Source organism: Moschus berezovskii, chromosome 4 (genome assembly GCF_049115385.1).
Source record: "Moschus berezovskii isolate FMDL1 chromosome 4, NW_MosBer_1.0, whole genome shotgun sequence".
NCBI classification, from domain to species: Eukaryota; Metazoa; Chordata; class Mammalia; order Artiodactyla; family Moschidae; genus Moschus; species Moschus berezovskii.
Window position 1 is genome coordinate 9991463 of NC_142463.1, and position 23802 is coordinate 10015264.

Genomic DNA, 23802 nt, shown 5'->3' on the forward strand with positions numbered 1-23802 from the left:
AAAAAGCTGCCTAGTGGCTACAGGAAGATGCTCAGGCAGAAGTCCTGACACCTGGGGATGCACAGTGGCCCCTCAAAGGCAGCTGGGCCAGAGGCTACGAGCCCTTCTTGAGTTGAGGTTGACCCTTCAAAGGGACACTCGCCAGCCCAACGGCAGTCAGTCTGTCAGGTGGATGCCCAACTTCTTGCCGAGCTTCACCTCCTCATCTGTGAAGTGATTCTCTAAGACGTCACAGATATGGGGGTCTACACAGGCAGAACCAGGGTATGAAGATCCAAAAGGGCTTGGTTCAGGTTCTTCTCCACAACCACAGCAGTGTCCATGGTGTCCAGGGTTTTACCTCACTCATCTTGGGACAGCTTCTGCACACCCTAGAAGAGGATACAGCCACTGCACCAGTTTTGTATCTTCATGAGACCAACTCTCAGGAGAACTGGCCCACATTCTCCAGCGCCACAGTGCCATGGTGGAAATGGATGCTCAGAGAGCAATACGGGCAGGAGGCCTGCAGATGCAGGTTGACCACGCGTTTCACGCTGGCCTCCACCTTGGTGGAATAATTCTGATTAATCTGGGAGTTCTTGGTTGACTGGCAATAAAGACAATGTTGGCTGGTCCTGGAGACAGTGGATGGCTGAGAAGATGGTTCTGAAGGTTAGGACTGGAAAAGAGGTTGGAGGGTAGTCAGAGGCTGGAAGAAGAGGCATCCTGGGGTCTATTCCAGCTAGACCCTATTGAAACAAGAGACAGATCCACAGGACCGCCAGGTGTGCTGACTAGAATAAGGTCATATAAGTGCTATTTGGTGGGGCAAAGTATACGAAAATGTGTATATTACAATGTATAGGAGCCTGTTTCCCAATACTCTTAAATATCATCAAACTTTTTTTGCTCTTTCTCAATAAGTGAGAAATTATATAATAGTAATATGGTTAGATATTTTTCATGTTTAAGCATTATTTATATTTCCTCTTCTGTGAACTGTCTATTCATATCCTTTTCCCGGTTTTCCTTTATCTTTTAATTCTATGCATGTTTTTGAATGGGACTGAACTGAACATAACATAGGACAAATCCAAAGATTCAAATAGCAAATAATGAAAAAAATAATTCTCCCTGTTAAAATTCTCCCCCAGTCTTTCAGTTCTCCTCAGAGGTAATCACTGCTGTCTCTTTACTGGCTGCCTTCCAGAGGTATTCTATACAAATGTACAGGCACGAAACATATATAAGACTGCTTTGTGTCTATACATAAAGAGCCACCACATTCTTTTTAACTGCATGGTATTCCGAAAGTTATGACCAACCTAGATAGTATATTAAAAAGCAGAGACATTACTTTGCCAACAAAGGTCCGTCTAGTCAAGGCTATGGTTTTTCCCGTGGTCATGTATGGATGTGAGAGTTGGACTGTGAAGAAAGCTGATCACCGAAGAATTGATGCTTTTGAACTGTGGTGTTGGAGAAGACTCTTGAGAGTCCCTTGTACTGCAAGGAGATCCAACCAGTCCATTCTAAAGATCAATCCTGGGTGTTCATTGGAAGGACTCATGCTAAAGCTGAAACTGCAATACTTTGGCCACCTCATACAACGAGTTGACTCACTGGAAAAGACTCTGATGCTGGGGAAGGTTGGGGGCAGGAGAAGGGGATGACAGAATGAGATGGCTGGATGGCATCACCGACTCTGTGGACATGAGTTTGAGTGGAGTTGGTGATAGACAATGGCAAGCCACTCCAGTACTCTTGCCTGGAAAATCCCATGGATGGAGGAGCCTGGTGGGCTGCAGTCCATGGGGTCGCTAGGGGTCAGACACAACTGAGCGAATTCACTTTCACTTTTCACTTTCACACATTGGAGAAGGAAATGGCAACCCACTCCAGTGTTCTTGCCTGGAGAATCCCAGGGACAGGGGAGCCTGGTGGGCTTCCATCTATGGGGTCACACAGAGTCGAACACGAATGAAGTGACTTAGCAGTAGCAGCAGCAGGTGATAGACAGGGAGGCCTGGCGTGCTGTGATTCATGGGGTCGCAAAGAGTCGGACACAACTGAGCGACTGAACTGAACTGAACTGAACTGATTCCACTGCACAGGATATGGTATATTTAACTACAGTCTGAATGGAGCAGCTGTGTATGCGTGCAAGGGACTTCACGTGCCAGGCCATGTGACTAAGTGTGGGATTGGAGAGGGTGCATTTCAGACTCTCTATTTAGGGCTATTTTTCTTTTTCTAATTTGTACAATATCTCAGGATGAACTCACAACAGCCCTGATCACGGACAAAACAACTAGGATGTTTACAGGCTTTTCCTACTACAAACAATAATGCAATTGTTATCCTTGTACATCATTTCATAAATGTGCAAAATATATCTGAAGGGTAAATTCTTAAAATTGGAGTTCCTGGGTAAAAGAGTATTTACATTTTAAATTTTAACAGGTTTTACTAAGTTGCCCTCTGTAGCAATTTTACCAACTGCTATTGGCATTTTTATCTTTGCCATCTGATAAAACTATAGTTCTAAATGGCATTTCTCTAATCTTGAAGCTGAATTATGTTTGTGTATGTTTAAGAACTATTTTTATTTCCAAGTCTGTAAAATTATGGATCATTCTTTTACCCATGTTCCTAATGGGTGTTGGGTCTTCTCCCTGACTCACAGACTCTTTACATATGGAAAAAAATAGCCTTCTACAGCATAAATTGCAACTTCTTCATTTTCCTCATGTGTCTTGACTTTGAAATGTAGTTGAATTTTTCTCACAAATCTTTTATGGCTTTTGGGTTCTGTGACATATTTAGAAAGACTTTCCCTACTTCTGCATTAAAATTCTTTCCGATACTTTTTCATAATACTTTTATTATTTTTTAAACTTGAAACTTTTCTCCATCTGGGCACCATTTTGGTTTAACTTAGGAGGTAGAAATCCTATGGAATTTTCTTCCATATGTCTACTCAGTTGTCACAACACTGTTTATTGAATAATCTAGATCTCTCCTAATGATGTGAACTGCCACCTTTATTATTTCTAAAATTGTGTGCGTGTATATATATATATATATAGGTCTATTCTGGACTTCTTTTCTATTGAATTGTCTATCCAAGGCTTCCTGTTGTTTCAACTATGTAGCTCTATAAAATCTGTTGTATAAATGATTCACTTCACATCTAAAACTACCATAGCACTGTAAATCAACAATATGCTAATAAAATTTTTTAAACTTTTTTTTTAATTTGCAGTTATAATTTGGAGAACTAGCTCTTCCCCTTCTTTATTCTTCTTTTTCAGAATTTTGTTGAAGGTTTTTAAAGCATCAGAGTGATAATCTGATTTGTGTTTTAAAAATGATCATTCTGGCAACACTGTGGAGAAAAAAAAACTGCAAATGGCAAGAATGGAAGGAGAAAGACAAGCAGGAGGTCACTGCAATGATACAGAAGAAAGATGATGGTGGCTCAGACCAAGAAGATGGCACCAGGAGTGATAACAAGTAAGGAACACTGGAGAGGAAGTGTGGAGGAAATAAAAGGACTCTGCTTTACCTGAGATGGTTGTTCATCATCTAAGAATAGATGTCACGCAGACAGCTGGATGGATACATGAACCTAGAGCTCAGAGGTCAAGGCAAGAGAAATAAGTCTGGTAATCAGCCACCATCTGGGTGCTTTAAAACCAGAGGATTGTATGAGCCCCCTACAAAGAAATGTGGAGATTGACAAAAGGGATAAGGATGATGACCTAGAAATTAAAGGTATTTCAAGGAAGGAGAGAGAAATCAACTGTATCAAATGTTACGGAAAGCATGAGGAGAATGAGAACTGAAAATCGACCACTAGATTTGGCCAAATAAAGACTGATGGAGATCCTGACAAGAAATATTTCAGCAGAGTGGTACAGACAAAAGCCTGACTAGAGTGAGCTCAGGAAAGAAAACAGATTTAAAAAATGATGCCACAAGCAGAGGCCACCCTTAGAGGATTTTTTTCCAAAATGGAAAGCAGAAAAATGGGACAGTAACTGAAAGGCCATGGTATTAAAGAAGGATTTTTTTCAGGTAGGAAATATTACCGCATGTTTTTGTGTTGATAAAAATGATGAGCAGAAAGGAAGACAAATCCAGAATATAGAAAGAAATCCACAAGAAAAAGACAAAACAAAAATGGGGAATAATTAAAAACAGGAAATTCAAAGAAAAGAAAATTCAAATGTTCAGAAACAGAAATATAAGCAAACTCACTAGTAATCAGTGACATACAAAATAAAACAATAAGATATTACTGAAGACTGGCCAAAAAAAGTTCAAATCTGACAACATAAAATGATAGTAATGCTGTGGGAAATGAGTACAAACAGAAACTTCCAGTGGAAATAAAAACTGGAACACCCACTCAATAGGGCAATTTGAAAACTAAAAATGCAAATACACTTTGTCCTCGAAATTCCACTCTTCCATGGCTACAGTAGACAAACACACCTGTACACATGCACAAGACGACATATACAAGAATGTTCATTGTAGCAGAGATTTTTGATAGTGAAGCAACATAATGTTTATCAACAGGGCAATAGATAAATAAAATGTGGTATCTATATGCAATATAGGAGATCAAACCAGTCAGTCCTAAAGGAAATCAACCCTGAATATTCACTGGAAGGAGTACTGCTGAAGCTGAAGCTCCAATACTTTCACCACCTGATGCGAAGAGCCAACTCATTGGAAAAGACACTGCTGGCAGAAAGATTGAAGGCAAAAGGAGAAGCGGGCAGCAGAGGTTAGACAGTATCACTGCCTCAATGGACCTGAATTTGAGCAAACTCTGGGCGATTACAGTAGAGGACAGAGGAGCCTGGCATGCTGCAGTCCATGGGGGTGCAAAGAGTCAGACCACAACCTAGCAACTGAACAACAACAAAATATACAATATTACACAGCAGCAGTAGAAACGTACCAAATCTATTAAGAATCAGATGGATATTTTACAAAAGAATATTATTTTCCATGGATGTGTATATATGAATGTGAAAGATTAAAAACTGTCTGAAAGGACACACACCAAATTCGTAACAGTAGCTGCATCTAGGGATGTGAAAAAGGACTGAGGTCAGTGATTCATTTTTTAAAAAGGGAGGGTGAGAAAAGGAAAAACTATGAACAAATAAGCCAAATCTATCAATGGTTAATTATGGATGAAGGGAATACAGCAGAACACGGAGCTGGCGAAGTTTGGTTCATGGGCCCATCATTTGTGTTTTAAAGTTTTACTGGAACAGAGCCACTCACTCAATTATGTATTGTCGATGACTACTTCTGCACTACATGGCAGAAGTAAGGAGCTGCAACAGAGACTGCGTGGCCTGCAAAGTCTAATTTACTCTCCAGACCTTTACAGAAGAAGCTTGCTGACATTTGCAGTATGTTTTCTTCTTTGCACTTTCCAGTATCTCACCTTTCCCCCAAATTTAAGACCACTTAAATAACCAGAAGGAATCCAGACCAAAGTCCCAGAGAAACAAAGAAAAAGATTCTAAAACAGTCTGGTTTTCTTTTTTTAAAATCATAAAAGTATTATATTATTTATTATTATACTTTTTATAGACTAAACTGAAAATATTAATCAGTTAATAATATTAATATTAATATTAAACTATTCTGTAACACAGTTTAAATGACTGGTGAATTACAGAAGTACTCCATACAGGGAAAACATATATAGGGCAGTAACATTTAATATGAGAGATATGCTCCTGAATAATTCAAAACCAACATAATTTAAGACTAATTGTCCCATATATATAGAGGAAGGATGCATTATCACAGAATATAAACTTATAATATAGAATATTTTCATAATATATAACATAATACAAAACAATACTTATTTCATAACAATACATATTAAAGTCACAATACATTAATAATTCATTATATAATTAAGCAGTTAATAAAATTATTAATTCTATAACAGTGATTTATTAATCATGTAATTTTAAAATATAATTTAAAGTACAATACATAATATACATATAAATATGAAATTAACTTAATGACAGTTCATTAACTAATGTGGTATACTGCCTAAAAATAATTAACTAGTGTTATCATTATCCTCTTCCAACAACCTTAACAATGGAACAGTTAAGAGATATCAAATTAAGTAGGATAAACTCTCTCCACTTTATGGTGAAGGCTGGTCTGATTTCCTGGAAGACTTTTGCTAAAGAATGAAGCTAATGAATCTAACGTGGTTTGGGTTTTTTCTCTTTTTTTTTTCCCACTGAGGATTTCTTCATATACAAAGACACTTGTCCATCTTTCACCTCGCCACCATGGAACTGCAATCCACATATGGATCATCTTCAAAACTAGCAACTGTTGCTGAAATATGCTCAAAAGTTTATGCCAGTCACTTCATTGCTAGTTGATGCGCTGAAGACCCAGGCTAATTTCTGGGGCCCTCCTATTACCTTTGTTTTTACAATTCTAGCAAGTGCTCCTTTATTAATCCCTGGGAAACAACCCAAGCAAAATCTCAACATCCCTTTCATCAACCTTGCACAAATTTACTTTCTTTACCATTTTAAAAGCTTCTTTATTAGCAGATGTTATGCTGTCTTCCAATTTAAAGACTCTTTAAATTCTGGTAACCAGTCCATCCTAAAGGAAATCTGTCCTGAATATTCACTGGAAGGACTGATGGTTGAAGCTGAGATGCCAATACTTTGGCCACCTGATGCAAAGAACTGACTCACTGGAAAAGACCCTGATGCTGGGAAAAACTGAAGGCGGAAGGAGAAGGGGACGACAGAGGATGAGACGGTTGGATGGCATCACCAACTCAATGGACATGAGTCTGAGTAAGCTCCGGGAGTTGGTGATGGACAGGGAGGCCTGGCATGCTGTTGTCCACGGGGTCACAAAGAGTCGGACACGACTGAGCGACTGTACTGACTGACTGACTGAAAGCCGAAATGTCTAGATAGCTTCAGCGCTAGCAGATATAGCTTGACTGCTCATTTTTATATTCTTAAAACCTTGGTGGGCTTTAAACTTGAAAAGCCAGCCATGACTTGTAGTAAACCTTTTTGTCTCAGTGTCACCTCCTTTCAAATCATCAAAAATACTTCATGTCTTAGCACAGATGAGAGCCTGGTCTCAGGGGCACATTATGGCAGCACTGATCTTACACCTGTGTTGCCAGGATTTTTTCCATTTATTCCATCATCCTTGCCTGGTTACAAGATAATTTTGTGAACTAAAGGGTGTATCTGCTCTAAAACCAATCTGGGGTTTATGAACATTATCTCTAACACCCTGCAGGGTGCAGTCTCCTAAATTAACAGCATGAGATATCACAGCAATGGTCTAGCCTCCTTCACAGAGTTTTATCACATCTAACTTCTCCAAATGTACTGAATTTGGGGCACACTTTTTAGTACAGCACTAACACTTCATGAACCTGAATCACACTGTTACAGGATATTTTTAAAAAGACTTTTAACTGTATCAAGAGCAATTAAGAGAGCAACACAATAACGAAAACATTAACCCAAGATCTGACACATCAGGTTTTGTGTGACATTGATAAAGGATGACAGGAGTTTTGTTTTCCTGTTAAAGTGATGCTGACATAAGACAATGACACAGTCTGCAATTCTTCTAGCCCGCCAGATTTGAAATTATGCATTTCTTTAAATTTTTTTTTTAACTTCGAGAAGTTTCATAATAGAGAATTTAAATATTATTTTACTCTGCATTATTTTCAGCTTCACATAATTCAAAGATGCATAAAACAACAATACACTGAAATTTTACAGAACCTTCTGATCTAAAAATATTTGAAAGTAGTAACAGAAAAATAAGCAGCCAGATGGAATTAACAAGTATTTAAAGAAACTAAGGAACCAGAACACAAACAGTAAAATAAATCAGAAATGCATTCTTATTAATGATCTAACTTTAAAATTCAAAACCAAAAATTAGTGCATATTACTCCACTTTTTAAAACAACTAAGTAGCAAATAGAAATGTACTCAGACATACATTAGGAGGCTATATATCAAAATAAAACTAAACCCAAGGAATATTAATCAGGAAGATAATTAATAAAACTTACATTTTCAATGATCTTTGTTGCCTCTTTAGTAACAACTGCACCTGTTAAATAAATTAAAACATACAGTATTATCCCTAGAATATACACAAGTAAACACTGAAACCAAGAGGTTACTTTCCTCTCTCTAAGGTGGTTGAGAGTCTAGTCCAGAATTTCTCAAAAAATCGTACAAGGAAATTTGGCATCAGTATCACCTGGGGTGCTTGGTAAAAGCAAGGGATTCCTGGGCCCCAGTCCCAACATACTGTGTTAGAATCTCTGATGTTAAAGGCAGTTATGTTAAATCATTGGGGTTCTTCAAAAAATAAATTATACATACCACTTCCTTCTCTATGCACGCCACCCTGCTTGCTACCCACTTCCCTCAGGGACACAGGGGCATGTTTCTTCATATAAATGTACATGTATTACCAGTAAGCACTATTTACACTAGGAAAAAACCTCTACAGTTTACCCAAATGCCTTTACTTCAAGTCATACCTTTTAAAACACCACTCCCTGTGGGCTGGGCAGGAGATATTTTCGCCAATGACACCACATTGGTTATGACTGGTGTTGTATTTGTCCTTGTAGCAGGGAGCGCCACTGAAGCAATGTGTGCCTTAGAAATATTTACTGATTAAAATAAACAAAAAGGTAAGACAAAAGGATCACATGTTCACATTTTAAAAACTCTAACAACTAAGTTTCAAGGCAATACAAATATATAACTGCATAATGTTGGGTTTCCCAAAGAAAGGCAATGCCAAAGAATACTCAAACTACCACACAATTGCACTTATCTCACATGCTAGTAATGCTCAAAATTCTCCAAGCCAGGCTTCAACAATACGTGAACCATGAACCTCCAGATGTTCAAGCTGGTTTTAAAAAAGGCAGAGGAACCAGAGATCAAAATGCCAACATCCACTGGATCACGGAGAAAGCAAGAGAGTTCCAGAAAAACATCTATTTCTGCTTCATTGACTATGCCAAAGCCTTTGACTGTGTCGATCACCACAAACTGTGGAAAATTTTTCAAGAGATGGGAATACCAGACCACCTGACCTGCCTCTTGAGAAACCTGTATGCAGGTCAGGAAGCAACAGTTATAACTGGACATGGAACAACAGACTGGTTCCAAATAGGAAAAGGAGTACGTCAAGGCTGTATATTGTCACCTTGCTTATTTAACTTATACGCAGAGTACATCATGAGAAACGCTGGGCTGGAAGAAGCACAAGCTGGAATCAAGATTGCCAGGAGAAATATTAATAACCTCAGATATGCAAATGACACCACCCTTATGGCAGAAAGCAAAGAAGAACTAAAGAGACTCTTGATGAAAGTGAAAGAGGAGAGTAAAAAAGTTGACTTAAAGCTCAACATTCAGAAAAGTAAGATCATGGCATCTGGTCCTGTCACTTCATGGCAAATAGATGGGGAGACAGTGCAAAAAGTAGCAGACTTTATTTTTTGGGGCTCCAAAATCACTGCAGATGGTTACTGCAGCCATGAAATTAAAAGACGGTCACTCCTTGGAAGGAAAGTTATGACCAACCTAGATAGCATAATAAAAAGCAGAGACATTACTTTGTCAACAAAGGTCCGTCTAGTCAAGGCTATGGTTTTTCCAGTGGTCATGTATGGACGTGAGAGTTGGACTGTGAAGAAAGTTGAGCGCCAAAGAATTGATGCTTTTGAACTCTGGTGTTGGAGAAGACTCTTGAGAGTCCCTTGGACTGGAAGGAGATCCAACCAGTCCATCCTAAAGCAAATCAGTCCTGAATATTCATTGAAAGGACTGATGTTGAAACTGAAACTCCAATACTTTGGCCACCTGATGCAATGAACTAACTCACTGGATAAGACCCTGATCCTGGGAAAGACTGAAGGCAGGAGGAGAAGGGGACGGCAGAGGATGAGATGGTTGGATGGCATCACCGGCTCAATGGACATGAGTTTGGGTAAACTCCGGGAGTTGGTGATGGACAGGGAGGCCTGGCATACTGCAGTCCATGGGGTCGCAAAGAGTTGTACACGACTGAGCAACTGAACTGAACTGAATGTTGGGTTGGATGATCCTGTTTAGATTAGTGTTCACTGGGAGTTAAAGGGTGCCTAATTCTCTAAAATTAGAAACTTCGAATGATACTTAATGCATAAAAATACAGTTATCGACTTCAGGATTAACTGGACTTTTCCATTAGTGAATATTTAAATTTCTACACCGAAAGCTTGATTCAAATAAAAATTTAACCTGATAATTTTTATAAATAAGTTGGTGACGTAGCTCTCCATCCACGTAAGAACATTGATTTTGTTAACCCACATTATAGAATGAAAATTCCACCATTACCCTGACTGGTCTTAGGGAATGGATGATAACACAAAAGATTAGCACAAGGCATATGTGGTTAAGGTGATGATTAATAAGATTGCAAAAGTAGACAAAGGCCAGACCATAAAGCCAGAGCACATGAATTCTGTCAATTCAGGAGCACTCCAGGCTTTGATGAGAGAGCATAACATCAAATGTTTTTAGTCTAACTCAGAGAAGTGCTACTTCAGAGAGCTACTTTCAGAACATGCCACATATCTATTCATCTGGATATTTTGACCACATTAGCTGTCCTACTTGCAAAATTATTTTATTCTTAGCCAGGAAAAACTTTGCTACCCATGAAGAACTGGTCTACTTTATTTTTTCTGATATAATTAATGTGTTGTTCTTTTTCCCGTGGCTACAAGCAAGTTCTGAATCAAACCTTACACCAGTAACAGCCACCACATTAACATATCCTCTTCCTTTGTTTGCCCTGATTTTCTATTTTTATTCCTGCTTTGTTAACTGAATAGCAATATATCACTTAGTCTAAGTTATTTATATACAGATAAATTTAATCAAAAGCAAACAAATCTAATTTTCCTAAAAAATTATTGCTTACATATTTATTGATTCCTTGGTATGTTTGATTTTGAAAACAAAAAGCATCAAGATTAATTTGGCCACTAGGGCAATCTTTACGGATTCTTAAAGGAAAATTTAAGTAAATTTAGCCTATCTGAATACAGTGAAATTTTGTTATTAAATTATTTACAACTTTGAGTGCTGACAGTAACTTAGCACTGACAGAACGATCCCATTAGCCAAGTTTACCTTTACCTTTGTTTTGTGAAAAAGGGTCATTCATAATTTGCTGACGATGACAAAACTCCAAGACACAAAACAGGTTACAGAAATGTTTGATGTTTCCTCGCCATTTTATGGACTCACTTAGCTTTCCCTGTCGTTTACAACCATCACACTTGGCCATCTGAGAAAGAAATGTGAAACAGGATAGGCTGAAAACTATAAAATAATGAAAATATAACACTAATCATAAAACCAGAAGGAACTATGAAAACAGGATGTATGCGTCAGTTGAGATCACAAAATGAAAGGTTCCTACCTTGAGATATTGTAGTCAAAAATATATACTCTATTTGTTTTATATAGATGCCCTCAATTGAGAGGATATAAAAACTGATCTCCTGTTTTCAAAATTACTGGTGAAGGAATCAAAAGAGAGGCTTTCTTTTTTAAGGATAAGAGGCAACCTACTGCAGTATAAGGAATATGGGCTATGGTCACTCTGCTGTGCACCTGGACTGAAACATCACTGTTAATCAGCTGTACTCCAATATAAAATAAGTTAAAACAAAAATAATAATATGGGCTTTGCAGTCATAAAGACTTTGATTCATTCAACAAATATCTAACTAGGCTTCCTTCGTCTTGAGCATTGAGATAGGTCCTAGTCATATAATTATAAAAAAGACATACCTTCTCTCAAAGAAAATTATATTTTAGGTAGGTAGACAAGTAAACAGGTGATTTTACTGGAGTGTTAACAGGTGCTGTTCCTCTCCTACCAGATTCTTCAAGGGAACATTACATAACCTCCCTGGACCTTACTCTTTTCCCTTATTTATAAACAGACAATACCAGAACAACCTAACAACAGCAATACTATATCTTATCTCTTAGAATTGTGAAAGTGTTAGTCGTTTAGTCGTGTCCAACTTTTTGCGACCTCATGGGCTGTAGCCCACCAGGCTTTCTGTCCATGGGATTCCCCAGGCAAGAAAACTGGAGTGGGTAGCCATTTCCTTCTCTAGGGATCTTCCCGACCCAGAGATCAAACCTACATCTCCTGCACTGCAGGCACATTCTTTACCATCTGAGCCACCAAGGAATGTGGTGAAGATTAAATGAAATAGTATTTATGAAGCACCAGACATGTATCATTGGTTTAATTAATTGCAGCTTTTGTTGTTAGCCTTTCAAAAAGGTAATTTTTTAAAAAAGAAGGTAGATGAAGGGTAAGGAGGTCAGTCATTTAACTTATGAAGTGAGAGCGAAGGCTCACCTCTAGTTCCTCAGAACTACTTCTGAAAGAGAGAGCCACTTAAGGCAGCATAACCGTGTAAAATTCCAACTAGAAAGAACTAAAAGTTATAAATAAGATCCGTGTGCCTTACAAGAAAGCTAAAAATAAAAGGAACAGTTCCCCAAACAACAATAAAATCTCCAAAAATCCTATCTTCTTGACCCCAAAGATTTCATGCTTGTAGTCAACCAAATTTTGCTTTAGGAGCCCACAGCCCATAATTTATTTACCTAGTTCTAAACGACCAATTTCTCTTCATATAATCTGAATATATTTTAAATAAAAAATAATTGTACCAACTTCAGAAAGTCAAAGAGGTATATCATATTTACCTGATAAAACAGAACAGTAAATTTGGTCATGCAATCTTCACAACAAAACTCTTCTAACTTGCCCTCCAGTCGATTTTCTACCAAATTAGGGGATGTCTGTGAACAATAACTGCACATCTTACAGTAGCTTCCCCATCGTTCTCCAAAGTCACGGGCAGAGAGGAATTTGCAAACTGAGAACCAGAAAGATAAAAGGAAGATACATCAAGTTTACATTAACCAGAAGGCAGTGAAGTGAATTTCTACAGTCTTCAATAATACCAGCCTTAAGCTAACTTCTAAATCTGGACACAATTATTTGGCTCTAGGTTAAAAGACAGTCCTATCTGTATTCACAAAACAAACTCATATCACCTTTGAATATCAGGTGATAAATATCAGGTTATCTATATTCAGAAACATAAGAGGTACGAAAGTTCCTTAAGCCGAGAAGCAGTAATTGCCCAAGTACCCTGTTTATGAAAGGGTACAAAAAAAGATCTCTGAAGTTAAACTTACAAAGAGATTTTCTATACTCCATACTAATACCATTGATCTAATTATATCTGGAAAGGTTTTCTTTATTGAGATTATTATAACATTTAAAATGATAAGACTTAGAAGTGAGTTAAGTATAAACTCAATAAAAAAGCTTCAAATTATACCTCAAAAAAGAAATTTATTGAAAATTAATTGTGGATTAATAGCCCAACTCACCACGAATTACTTCATAACCACCACATGCTTATGGCTACAACTGAGCTTTTTTCTTACCTTCACTACAGAATGGCTTATCAACCCCTGAGAATCGTACAGTCTCCTTTATAATTTTCTGTAGTTTACAATAGTCACACATTGCCATAACTCTGTTTTTCTTTTTGTATTCATCAGAGCAAAGCTTGCCACAAAACAGAAACATTCTCCCCTGCAGAGGAAGAACAGTCATTAATATCTAATTACAGTGTTGCTTTATTTATAAGAAATCTTTTTCTTTCTCACTTCAAAGCAAACTGAGTGACTGTCAAAGATGAAAAGACAAAAATGCTTCTATTGGATAAACTCATATGTTCGATCCCTTTTATGATCTCGCTTTACCTTATAGAAAAGAAGTTCTGGTTTTGTCGCAAACAGATGGTTACAGTGCTGACACCTGAGTCTGACAATCCTGTGGGTTAAAGCGACTTGCTGGAACTGCGCCGGTGGCTGGAGACGGGCTGCAACGGAGCCACTGACAGAGCTGGGGGAAAACGCAGAGGTGGGACCTCTTCCGGCTGACACTGCTGACCCAGAGGGTGGGCTTACAATCACTTGGGTCTGAGATACAGGCACTGCCGAAGAGTTTGCTCCTTTTGGCTTGTTAAATACATTCTGAATAAATACAGATAAGGCAAAGGTTGCATCAAGTGAGAAATAAGATAACTTGGTCATTTGCATTTTCTCATTTTAATAAATTAATTTCCCCCAATGTTTCTGCAAACTTTTCTTAAGGAGTTCACAGGAAGAGTTGAAATGGCATATCCCAGAATAGGACTGAGGAATCTAACACTAAAATGTTGCAAAAAGAAAAAAGGCTGCGGACTAAAATTTAGGATTTCCAGAAAAGATCTCTAGTATATGACTCTGACAAACAAGAGCACCCGCACACCAACCAGAATCTCCTAGCTTTTAAGAGCACAGTGGCCACTCTGCTTTCTCCCTGGGGCCAAGGATACCACATCAGGGATCTTCCCACCCAGGAGGATCACTAAACTCTACCCTCTCTCTGTGTGTTAGAGAGTAAAGAGAGAATGGGACAAGTGGAGGCTTCCAATTCTGTGCCAGGAGTCATGATGTATCTGGCCCAGGATGAGAGGAAGGGACACAGGAGCCCACCACCATGCCACCTATCCAAACCACAGTCTACTTCCATTCTTTTGAAAGGGAGATAGCCAAGGGAGAAAGTGGGAGAGAAAGATAGTTTAGGTGAGAACACCAAATAAAGAAGGACTAAAGCTCAAATCTTGGGCTCAGACATTTTGCAGAAATGACCTCTTGGACTATAATTGAACAGAATCTCTTTTCTTCCTAACTGAAGCTTCATCTTTGATAAAGATGGTCCCTTCAGCAGTTAACATTTTGCCACAGCCCACTGCCTAAGAGGACTGCAAGGGTACAGTACTACCTTAGGTCATACCTGGAAAGCCACCACACAACGGGAGTTGCAGAAGCTGTGTATCGTTCCATTGGACATGGCCAGGTGATACTGAGGGACTGCTGAAGTTTTACAACTGTGACACAAAACCTGGACACCTTGGTAACAAAAAACAAAAAACAATGACTAAGTTACATAGATGAACAAGTAAACCAAAAATGTATTCAGTTCAGTTCAGTCGCTCAGTCGTGTCCGACTCTTTGCAACCCCATGAATCACAGCATGCCAGGCCACCCTGTCCATCATCAACTCCCGGAGTTCACTCAAACTCATGTCCATAGAGTCGGTGATGCCATCCAGCCATCTCATTCTCTGTCGTCCCCTTCTCCTCCCGCCCCCAATCCTTTGGAGTAAAAATATCAAATATTCAGTAATATGCAAAACAAAAATGAAAGAACTTTACAGTAATATGTACAACTAACTACAATTAAGTCCCACTTACAGAAAAATTATCTTGGAACGTATATGTGTTTTTCTCTCTTTTCACATACGAAACTACAAAATAAATACTTCAATCAAGAAAATCATTGAAAAACTTTGTTGCTTAAAAATCAGTTCTTTGAGGGACTTCCCTGGCATTCAGTGGTTAAAACTTCACTTTCCAATGCAGGGGTTGCGGGTTCGATCCCTGGTTGGGGAACGAAGATTCCACTTGCCTTGTGGCCAAAAAAACAAAACATAATACAGAAACAACATTGTCATAAATTCAATGAAAAAAAATTTTTTTTAATGGTCACATCAAAAAAAATCTTAAAAAAAACAAATCAGCTCTTTGAAACTAAAGCAACCTTGGGTCTTTATTTAAACCACACAGATTGCTTTAGTTTTGTAATAAAGTGAAAAAAAAGCAGTTACATTCCTCTTCAATAGTTACAAAATCTATAAATATATGGAATTAAACATTACCTGAAGAAGTAACTGTCTTAACTCTATAAGCAGATAAGCAATTAATAGAGCAGAAAAGCTCTGTTTTTCCTGAGTCATTCGTAGTCTCAATCATCTCAGCTGAGGGCCTCAATGATTTCCCCAAGGCATACGGAGGAGTTTGGGCTGAATTCTATTAAAATAAAATAACATTTAAATACCAAATACAAGCATACATATATACATATGCTGTAAGGAAAGAAAAAAGGAAAAGCTACCTACAACCAAAGCCTTTGACTAAAATATTTGAGCATGATATTTGACAATGATAGCAGCTACACCAAGTATAGATTTTCCTAAAACTGGGATGTGGGAAAAATAAGTTCTTTCATCTAATAATACAGGCGTGCCTCATTTCACTGTGCTTCACTTTATTACGCTTTGCAGATACTGCATATTTCACAAACTGAAGATTCTGTGACAATCCTGCGTCAAGCAAGTCTATCAGTGTCATTTTCCCAAAACCCTTTGGCTCACTGTGACACATTTTTGGTAAATCTCGCAATATTTCAAACTTTTTCATTATTTTGTTATGGCTGTCTGTAATCAGTGATCTTTAATGTTACCATTGTAACTGTTTTGAGGCTGCCGTGAACCACAGCCATTTAAGACAAGCCTAATTGATAAATGCTCTATGTGTTCTGACTGCTATACTGACTGGTCGTTTCCCATCACTCTCCCTCTCCTCAAGCCTCCCTATTCCCTGAGACACAATAATATTGAAATTAGGCTAATTAATACCCTACAATGGTATTCAGATAGTCACGTGAAAGAGGAAGAGTCACCTATCTCTCACTTCAAATCAAAAGCTAGAAATGATTAAACTTAGAGAGGAAGACATAAAAAGCTGAGGCAGGCCTATAGCTAGGCCTCTTGTAAAGATCAAAGCAACCACAATATTCCCTTAAATCAAAGTCTAATCTTTTGGGGCTTCAAAATCACTGCGGATGCTGATTGCAGCCATGAAATTAAAAGATGCTTACTCCTTGGAAGGAAAGTTATGACCAACCTAGACAGCATATTAAAAAGCAGAGACATGACTTTGCCAACAAAGGTCCGTCTAGTCAAGGCTATGGTTTTTCCCGTGGTCATGTATGGATATGAGAGTTGGACTGTGAAGAAAGCTGAGCGCCGAAGAACTGATGCTTTTGAACTGTGGTGCTGGAGAAGACTCTTGAGAGTCCCTTGGACTGCAAGGAGATCCAACCAGTCCATTCTAAAGGAGATCAATCCTGGATGTTCACTGGAAGGACTGATGCTAAAGCTGAAACTCCAATACTTTGGCCACCTCATGCAAAGAGTTGACTCACTGGAAAAGACTCTGATGCTGGGAGAGATTGGGGGCAGGAGGAGAAGGGGATGACAGAGAATGAGATGGCTGGATGGCATCACCGACTCGATGGATATGAATTTGAGTGAACTCTGGGAGTTGGTGACAGACAGGGAGGCCTGGCGTGCTGACAACTGAGCGACTGAACTGAACTGAACCCAAAGCAAGGCCCTGCTACTGCTGCTGCTGCTGCTAAGTTGCTTCATTCGTGTCCAACTCTGTGCGACCCCATAGACGGCAGCCCACCAGGCTCCCCCGTCCCTGGGATTCTCCAGGCAAGAACACTGGAGTGGGTTGCCATTTCCTTCTCCAGTGCATGAAAGTGAAAAGTGGAAATGAAGTCGCTCAGTCGTGTCCAACTCTTAGCGACCCCATGGACTGCAGCCCACCAGGCTCCTCTGTCCATGGGAAGGCCCTACCTCTCTTCAATTCGATGAAGTCTGAGACAGGTGAGGAAGCTTCAGAAGAAAAGTTTGAAGCTGGCAGTGGTTGGTTCATGAGTTTTAAGCATTCACCATCAAAGTACAATGGGAAGCACCACGTGCTGATGCAGAAACTATGAGCTATTCAGAAGATCCAGCTACGATAATTAACAAAGGTAGCTACATTAAACAACAGATTTTCAACATAGATGAAACAGCCCTCCATTGGAAGAAGATTCCATCTAGGACTTTCATCCTTCAGAGAAGCCAATGCGTGGTTTCAAAGCTTCAAGGACAGGCTGACTCTCTTATTAGGGGCTAATACAGCTGGTAACTTGAAGTTGAAGCCTATGTTCACTTATTATTCTAAAAATCCTAAGGCCCTTAAGAATAAGGCTAATTCTACTCTGCCTGTGCTCTATAAATGGAACAACAAAGCCTAGATGACAGCGTTATCTGCTAACAACACGATTTACTGAATATTCAAAGCCCACTGTTGAGACTGATTCCTCAGAAAAAAAGATTCCTTTCAAAATACTACTGTTCAATGACAATGCAACTGGTCACACAAGATCTCTGACAGAGATGTACAATGAGATTAATGTTGTTTGAAACTATGCCTGCTAACAAACCAACCATTCTGCAGCCCATGAATCAAAGAGTAATTCTGACTTTCAAGTTTTATTATTTAAGAAATACATAGATATTATAGAAATACCATAGATAGTGATTCTTCTGATAGATCTGGACAAAGTAAATGAAAAGCCTTCTGGAAAGGATTCACCATTCTAGATAGTGATTCATGGGAAAACGTCAAAATATCTACATTAACAGGAGTCTACAAGAAGTTGACTCCAACTTTCATGGATGACTTTAAGGAATTTAAGACTTCAGTGAATAAAGTAACTGTGCATGTGAAGTCGCATCAGTCATGCCTGACTCTTTGCGACCCCATGGACTGTAGACCACCAGGCTCCTCTCTCCATGGGATTCTCCAGGCAAGAAAACTGGAGTGGGTTGCCATGCCCTCCTCCAGGGGGTCTTCCCAACCCAGGGATCGAACCCGTGTCTCCTGAGGCTCCTGTACTGCAGGTGATTCTTTACCGCTGAGCCACCAGAGAAGCCCCTGCAGATTGGTAGAAATAGCAAAAGAACCAGAATTAGAAGTGGAGCCCAACGATGTGACTCAATTTCTGCAATCTCATCATAAAATTTTAATGCACAAAACAAAAATGATTCCTTGAGATGAAATCTACTCCCGTAAAGGTGCTGCAAAGATCACTGAAATGTCAACAAAGGATTTAGAATTATTATGTAAGTTGAGTTAATAAAGCAGTGACAGGGTTTGACAGGACTGACCTCCACTTTGGAAGAAGTTCTACTGTGGGTCAAACGCTATCAAACAGCATTGTATGGCTAGAGAGAAACTGCTTATGAAAGGAAGAGTCAACCCATGCAACAGGCTTAATTGTTGTCTAATTTTAAGAAACTGCCATGGTCGCCCCAACCTTTAGTAATCACCACTGTGAGCAGCCAGCAGCCACGAGCACTGAGGCAAGACCCTCTTCCAGCAAAGAGATGATGACCCTCTGAAGGCTCAAATGAATGGTTAGCATTGTTAAGCAATAAGGCATGTTTAAATTAAGGTATGCACAGCATTTTTTTAAGACATAATTCCATTGCACATGTCATAGTATTTACACAGTATAGTGTAAATAAACTTTTATATGCACTGGGAAACCAAAAATTCATGTGTCACTTTATCACAATACTTGCTTTACTGTGCTGGTCTGGAACTGAACACAAAATATCTCAGAGGTATGCCTATAAATTCTCTCTCTTTCTAAAGGTGAGGAAAAGACACATTCTGAATAAGTTAGTTATCTAGTAAGCTGCTTTCCTAGCTACAGAAACTGGATGAACTCAATTAGGCCTCTAAAACTCTTAACTGATGAAAAGTCTATAAATACCATTTGGGAATTATTTAAGGATAAGTTGTTCACTTTTTGAAATGACCCACTGAGACCTGAAATATACCTCTTTAAACCAAAAATAAATATAAATGATATATATGTATGTATATATATATTATATTTGTATATATATGTATATAAGAATTGCTAATATAATCTTCCTTTATTGCAGTGGTCTAGAACCAAACTCACAATACTTCTGAGGTATGTCTGTAAAATAAAAACTGAAAAAAATTAGTAACTATTCAAATATATTAGCAACAACAAAATACATTAAAAACAATAAATTAATTAGTCATAACATACTTTTCTTATCACAAATAATCAGAGACCAAGTAATCCACAAACCTAAGGACCACCCCCAGGAGTGGTTCACTGATGGTCCACCATCAGTCTAAGAGAGTCTACCACCTTGAAGGTTACTTTAACTAGAAAAACTCTTCAGCAGGAGACAAAAAGGATGTTTAATGTATATTAGGAGATTCTGCAGAACTACCTGTTTTTCAAGCTGAGTTTCATAATAAAATTTGCCTGTAAGTTTATTCATGTTTTAAGAAACACAATAATAATGGCCACCATTTATATAAATTACAAATATTATTACTTACAGAGTGCTTATCATGAGCCAGGCCCCATACTAAGCAATTTTATATGCACTATACCATAAAATCCTTCTAATAACACAATGAGATACTTTAAAAAATTATATTAACAAACTGTTACTTTAATTAACTTAACCAAAAAAAACCATAAAAATTGAAAAGTAGGAAATTTAACTTACTTCATCTGGATCCAAAGTCCAGGCTCCTAACCACTACCCTATACTGTCACTGGCACACTGTAAAATCTTTCACTAATAAATTACACAGGGAAGTAAAAGGTAGGAAAACATAAACTGCAAAGTTTCTTTACATAATCTTCTAGGTAAAAGAGGAACACCACTTTGCAATGGATAGAGTACAATACCAGTAACAAAAGCAGGAGTGGAACTGATTTGGGGACTATACACACACACACACACACACACACACATAACATGGATTCTATTCTTGCAAAAATAGTAAGCAGACTGCTGAAAGCGGCTAAGTTCCTAGAAAAAGGATACTTTCTAAAGATGAATGTCCATTACCAACTGCTCAGAGGAATTAAACCAAACTCCCTAACTGAAAAAAAAAAAACTTAATTATCATTTACACATTTTTGAAAATAATAACTTCTTTTTTTCAGGACTTCCCTGGCAGTCCAGTGAGTAAGACTCTGTGCTTTCAATGCAGGGGGCACAGGTTCAATCCTTGGTCAGGGAACTAAGATCCCACATGTCACATGGTATGGCCAAAAAATAAATTTTCAGTTTATTTCTTAAATAAATAACTTTTTAAAGACCCCATATTATTCAGCAACGATTAAATTGACACAAATTAATATATTTAGTAACAAAACAAATAAAAATTAGCTAAAGTTAAAAAAAAAAGGCAGTTGGAAAACAGAAAAATGCAAAAAAAAAAAACAAAAGCATTCTAATAAAACAATGTTGCCAAAATAATGACAATTAATTGCAAAACACACTTAAAATACATACTTTCTAAAATGAAAAAGATATGTTTTCTATTTGCTGATTATATCATCTTTTAACTCCTGGTCATAGTTTATCCACAATAATATGGGGTTTTCTTCACTATCAATAGAGCACAAAATATTTCAGACTCATAGCAAACCATGAAATTATGTTTGTGAATTCGTGGCCATGAAGGAAACCCTAAAGAATGATCTAGTTCATCTATATTGTCTTACTATCAAAATCAACCCTTACAGTTTCAGACTCAATCCCGTCTTTCTGGAGGGGAAGTCACCCACCAGGATCCACTGATGGGAAGGGCTCACTCACTTATTCTGCGCTTTGCCCCTGTGCCGCCATCTGAAAAGGGGCAAGCCTAACAGTGCACCAGAGACTGACATGCGTACCTGCTTGTATGCTGTGATGCTCGTAGAACTAAAAACCTTCTGGGACTGGCAGGGGCCAGAGCTGCTATAGCAATAGCTCCCACAGTTCTCACAACACTTCATGGTGAGGTTGTTGGCAGAATGAAATTTTGAAAAACAGGCATCGCTACAAAGACCATGGACCACATTTTGATATTTAACTTCAAATCGAATCTGGGAAATAAAAACACAGACAGATACAAAGTAAGCAGAGCCAGTAGGAAACCTCTGATCTGTGAACAGAATCTCAATAAAGACGAAATGGAACTTACATCAGCATTCTTCTGACACATACTGCACTTAGTTGAAATGCTATTGGTATATATGGTAACAACAGGTTTTTTCTTTAGCTCATAAGAAGAAAGGCATGATTGGCTGCAGAAATCTTTGCTAGGAGAGGAATTTTCAAATTGGGTTGTGATCACATCCTTTGGATTTAAAATGTCTCTAAAAATAAATAACAAAGGCAAAATGAAATGTGTTCTTCGTAATTGTAATTTCTTCCTCTTTGCGAGCTAAAATAACTACATTTACTAAGGGCAGCTATTGTGTAAGGAGAAAATGGCTGGCCCTGGGAAAGGCATCTGGAAAACTGGATTTGATGATTAGTTCTATTACTTCTCAGGCAACAGGCAATTACTGGCTCAATTTCCTCATGTATAAAATGGAGTTCATGAAACTTAACTTATAGACGTGTTGAGGGAGAATTACATTTAAAAGATATCCAGCCAGATGCTCATGAAAAAAACATTGAGGCTTCCAGTTCCAACCAAGTTTCATCTACTGGAGCCAAAAAGAACAAGTGTCCATCCCACAACTCCAGACCACAAAACACTTGTCCTCTTATGAGCCAGTAGCTGCCAAGAGTAGAAACACACATGAAACAACCAATGAAAAAATTTTTTATTCAAATGTAAGATTTGAGAAACATAATTATCAAAGATTTGCATTAAAAATTAGCATGATATATAAAACTTCACTGTAACTGAAGAGATCCAAGAAACAAATGACAAACAAAAGGGTTATTAAGGCTTGGTATCAGAGGACAGATGGAAACAAGAATGAGACAAAAAGAACAGAAATAACTGAGTTGTTTATGTGACTCTTAAGAGTTATTTTGTAAGAGCTCACTGTTACAATAAGCACTGCCAGTAAAAACAGAGGCTAAGTTATTGCCATTCTTCTGACAAGTATAAAAACTAAAGGAAACAGTCATTAGTTAGAAACACTAGTGCAGGCCACATAGTGAAGAATAATAATGGCAATAATATTATGGACTATAATAATGTGCCGGGTAATTACTATGTGCCAGATACTGTTCTCTTTACTCAAATTATCCAATCTAATGATCACAAAAACTCTATAAGGTAAGTATTATTGGGAGACCAAATCAGAAAGGTTAAATAGCTTGTCAAAGTCATTCAGCTGCTAAGCAGTGAAGCCAGAATGTAAATCAAGGCAGTCTGAGTCTACCATCCATGCAGTTCATCATTCCACTACTCTACCTTCCATCCTGCACCTTCACCATACTTAACCATTCTATGGTAAACTACAAAAGAATTTCCAAGGTGACAGAGTACTACTTTAATTTTCTATAACTCAGGCTTAATAAAAAAACAGTGAATCTTGAGGACCAAGTGGCTATGCTTACATGCACATGAAATAGTAATACTGAAAAGTGATTCTTCTACTAAAATCAAAGCAATTAAGAATTTCATTTGATAATGAAAACCTGCAAGTGCCACGTATACATATATATATCAATGAGAATGACTTTTTCATGAAAATCTGTGTGCATGAATATAAATGCATTCTAAGCCTTACACATCCAAATGTATATGCTACACCTAAATATTTACCTTAGAAAAACTATGCCTCTTCCAACAACACGGCTCAAACACTTTTTCTAATTTCTTATTTAGTTTATAAGAACTCTAAGCACAACTTTTTAATTTTATAGTCAGATATGTTTAACAGTATGACTCAGTTTAATCATCTACAACAGTTAGTTGGTAAGACATCAAGTAACTTTTGGCAACTTGCAAAAATCAAACCCCAGCTGAAAAGATAGATTTATCACCTGACTTAGCCTCAAAAAATGTTTCACAGTCTCTGAAGGCAATGCCAAATCAGGAGA

At 38.0% G+C, this 23802-nt stretch overlaps 1 protein-coding gene across 11 annotated transcripts in view; it reads right to left on the bottom strand.

The window, feature by feature from the left end:
* ZMYM6 (zinc finger MYM-type containing 6) overlaps positions 1–23802 on the bottom strand; it is a 62006-nt gene that overhangs the window by 21672 nt on the left and 16532 nt on the right. For all 11 annotated transcript variants that reach the window (XR_016037159.1, XM_088835128.1, XM_055402012.2 and 8 more), the window contains 10 exons: positions 21938–22112; positions 21648–21839; positions 15943–16093; positions 15019–15134; positions 13941–14213; positions 13620–13770; positions 12867–13039; positions 11268–11418; positions 8603–8737; positions 8123–8163 (listed from right to left, as the gene is read on the bottom strand). Coding sequence is in view for 10 of the 11 variants with exons in the window: in XM_088835128.1 (XP_088691254.1) it covers positions 8123–8163; positions 8603–8737; positions 11268–11418; positions 12867–13039; positions 13620–13770; positions 13941–14213; positions 15019–15134; positions 15943–16093; positions 21648–21839; positions 21938–22112 (1558 nt within the window). In the remaining variant the exon portion in view is untranslated. The remainder of the gene's footprint in view (positions 1–8122; positions 8164–8602; positions 8738–11267; positions 11419–12866; positions 13040–13619; positions 13771–13940; positions 14214–15018; positions 15135–15942; positions 16094–21647; positions 21840–21937; positions 22113–23802) is intronic.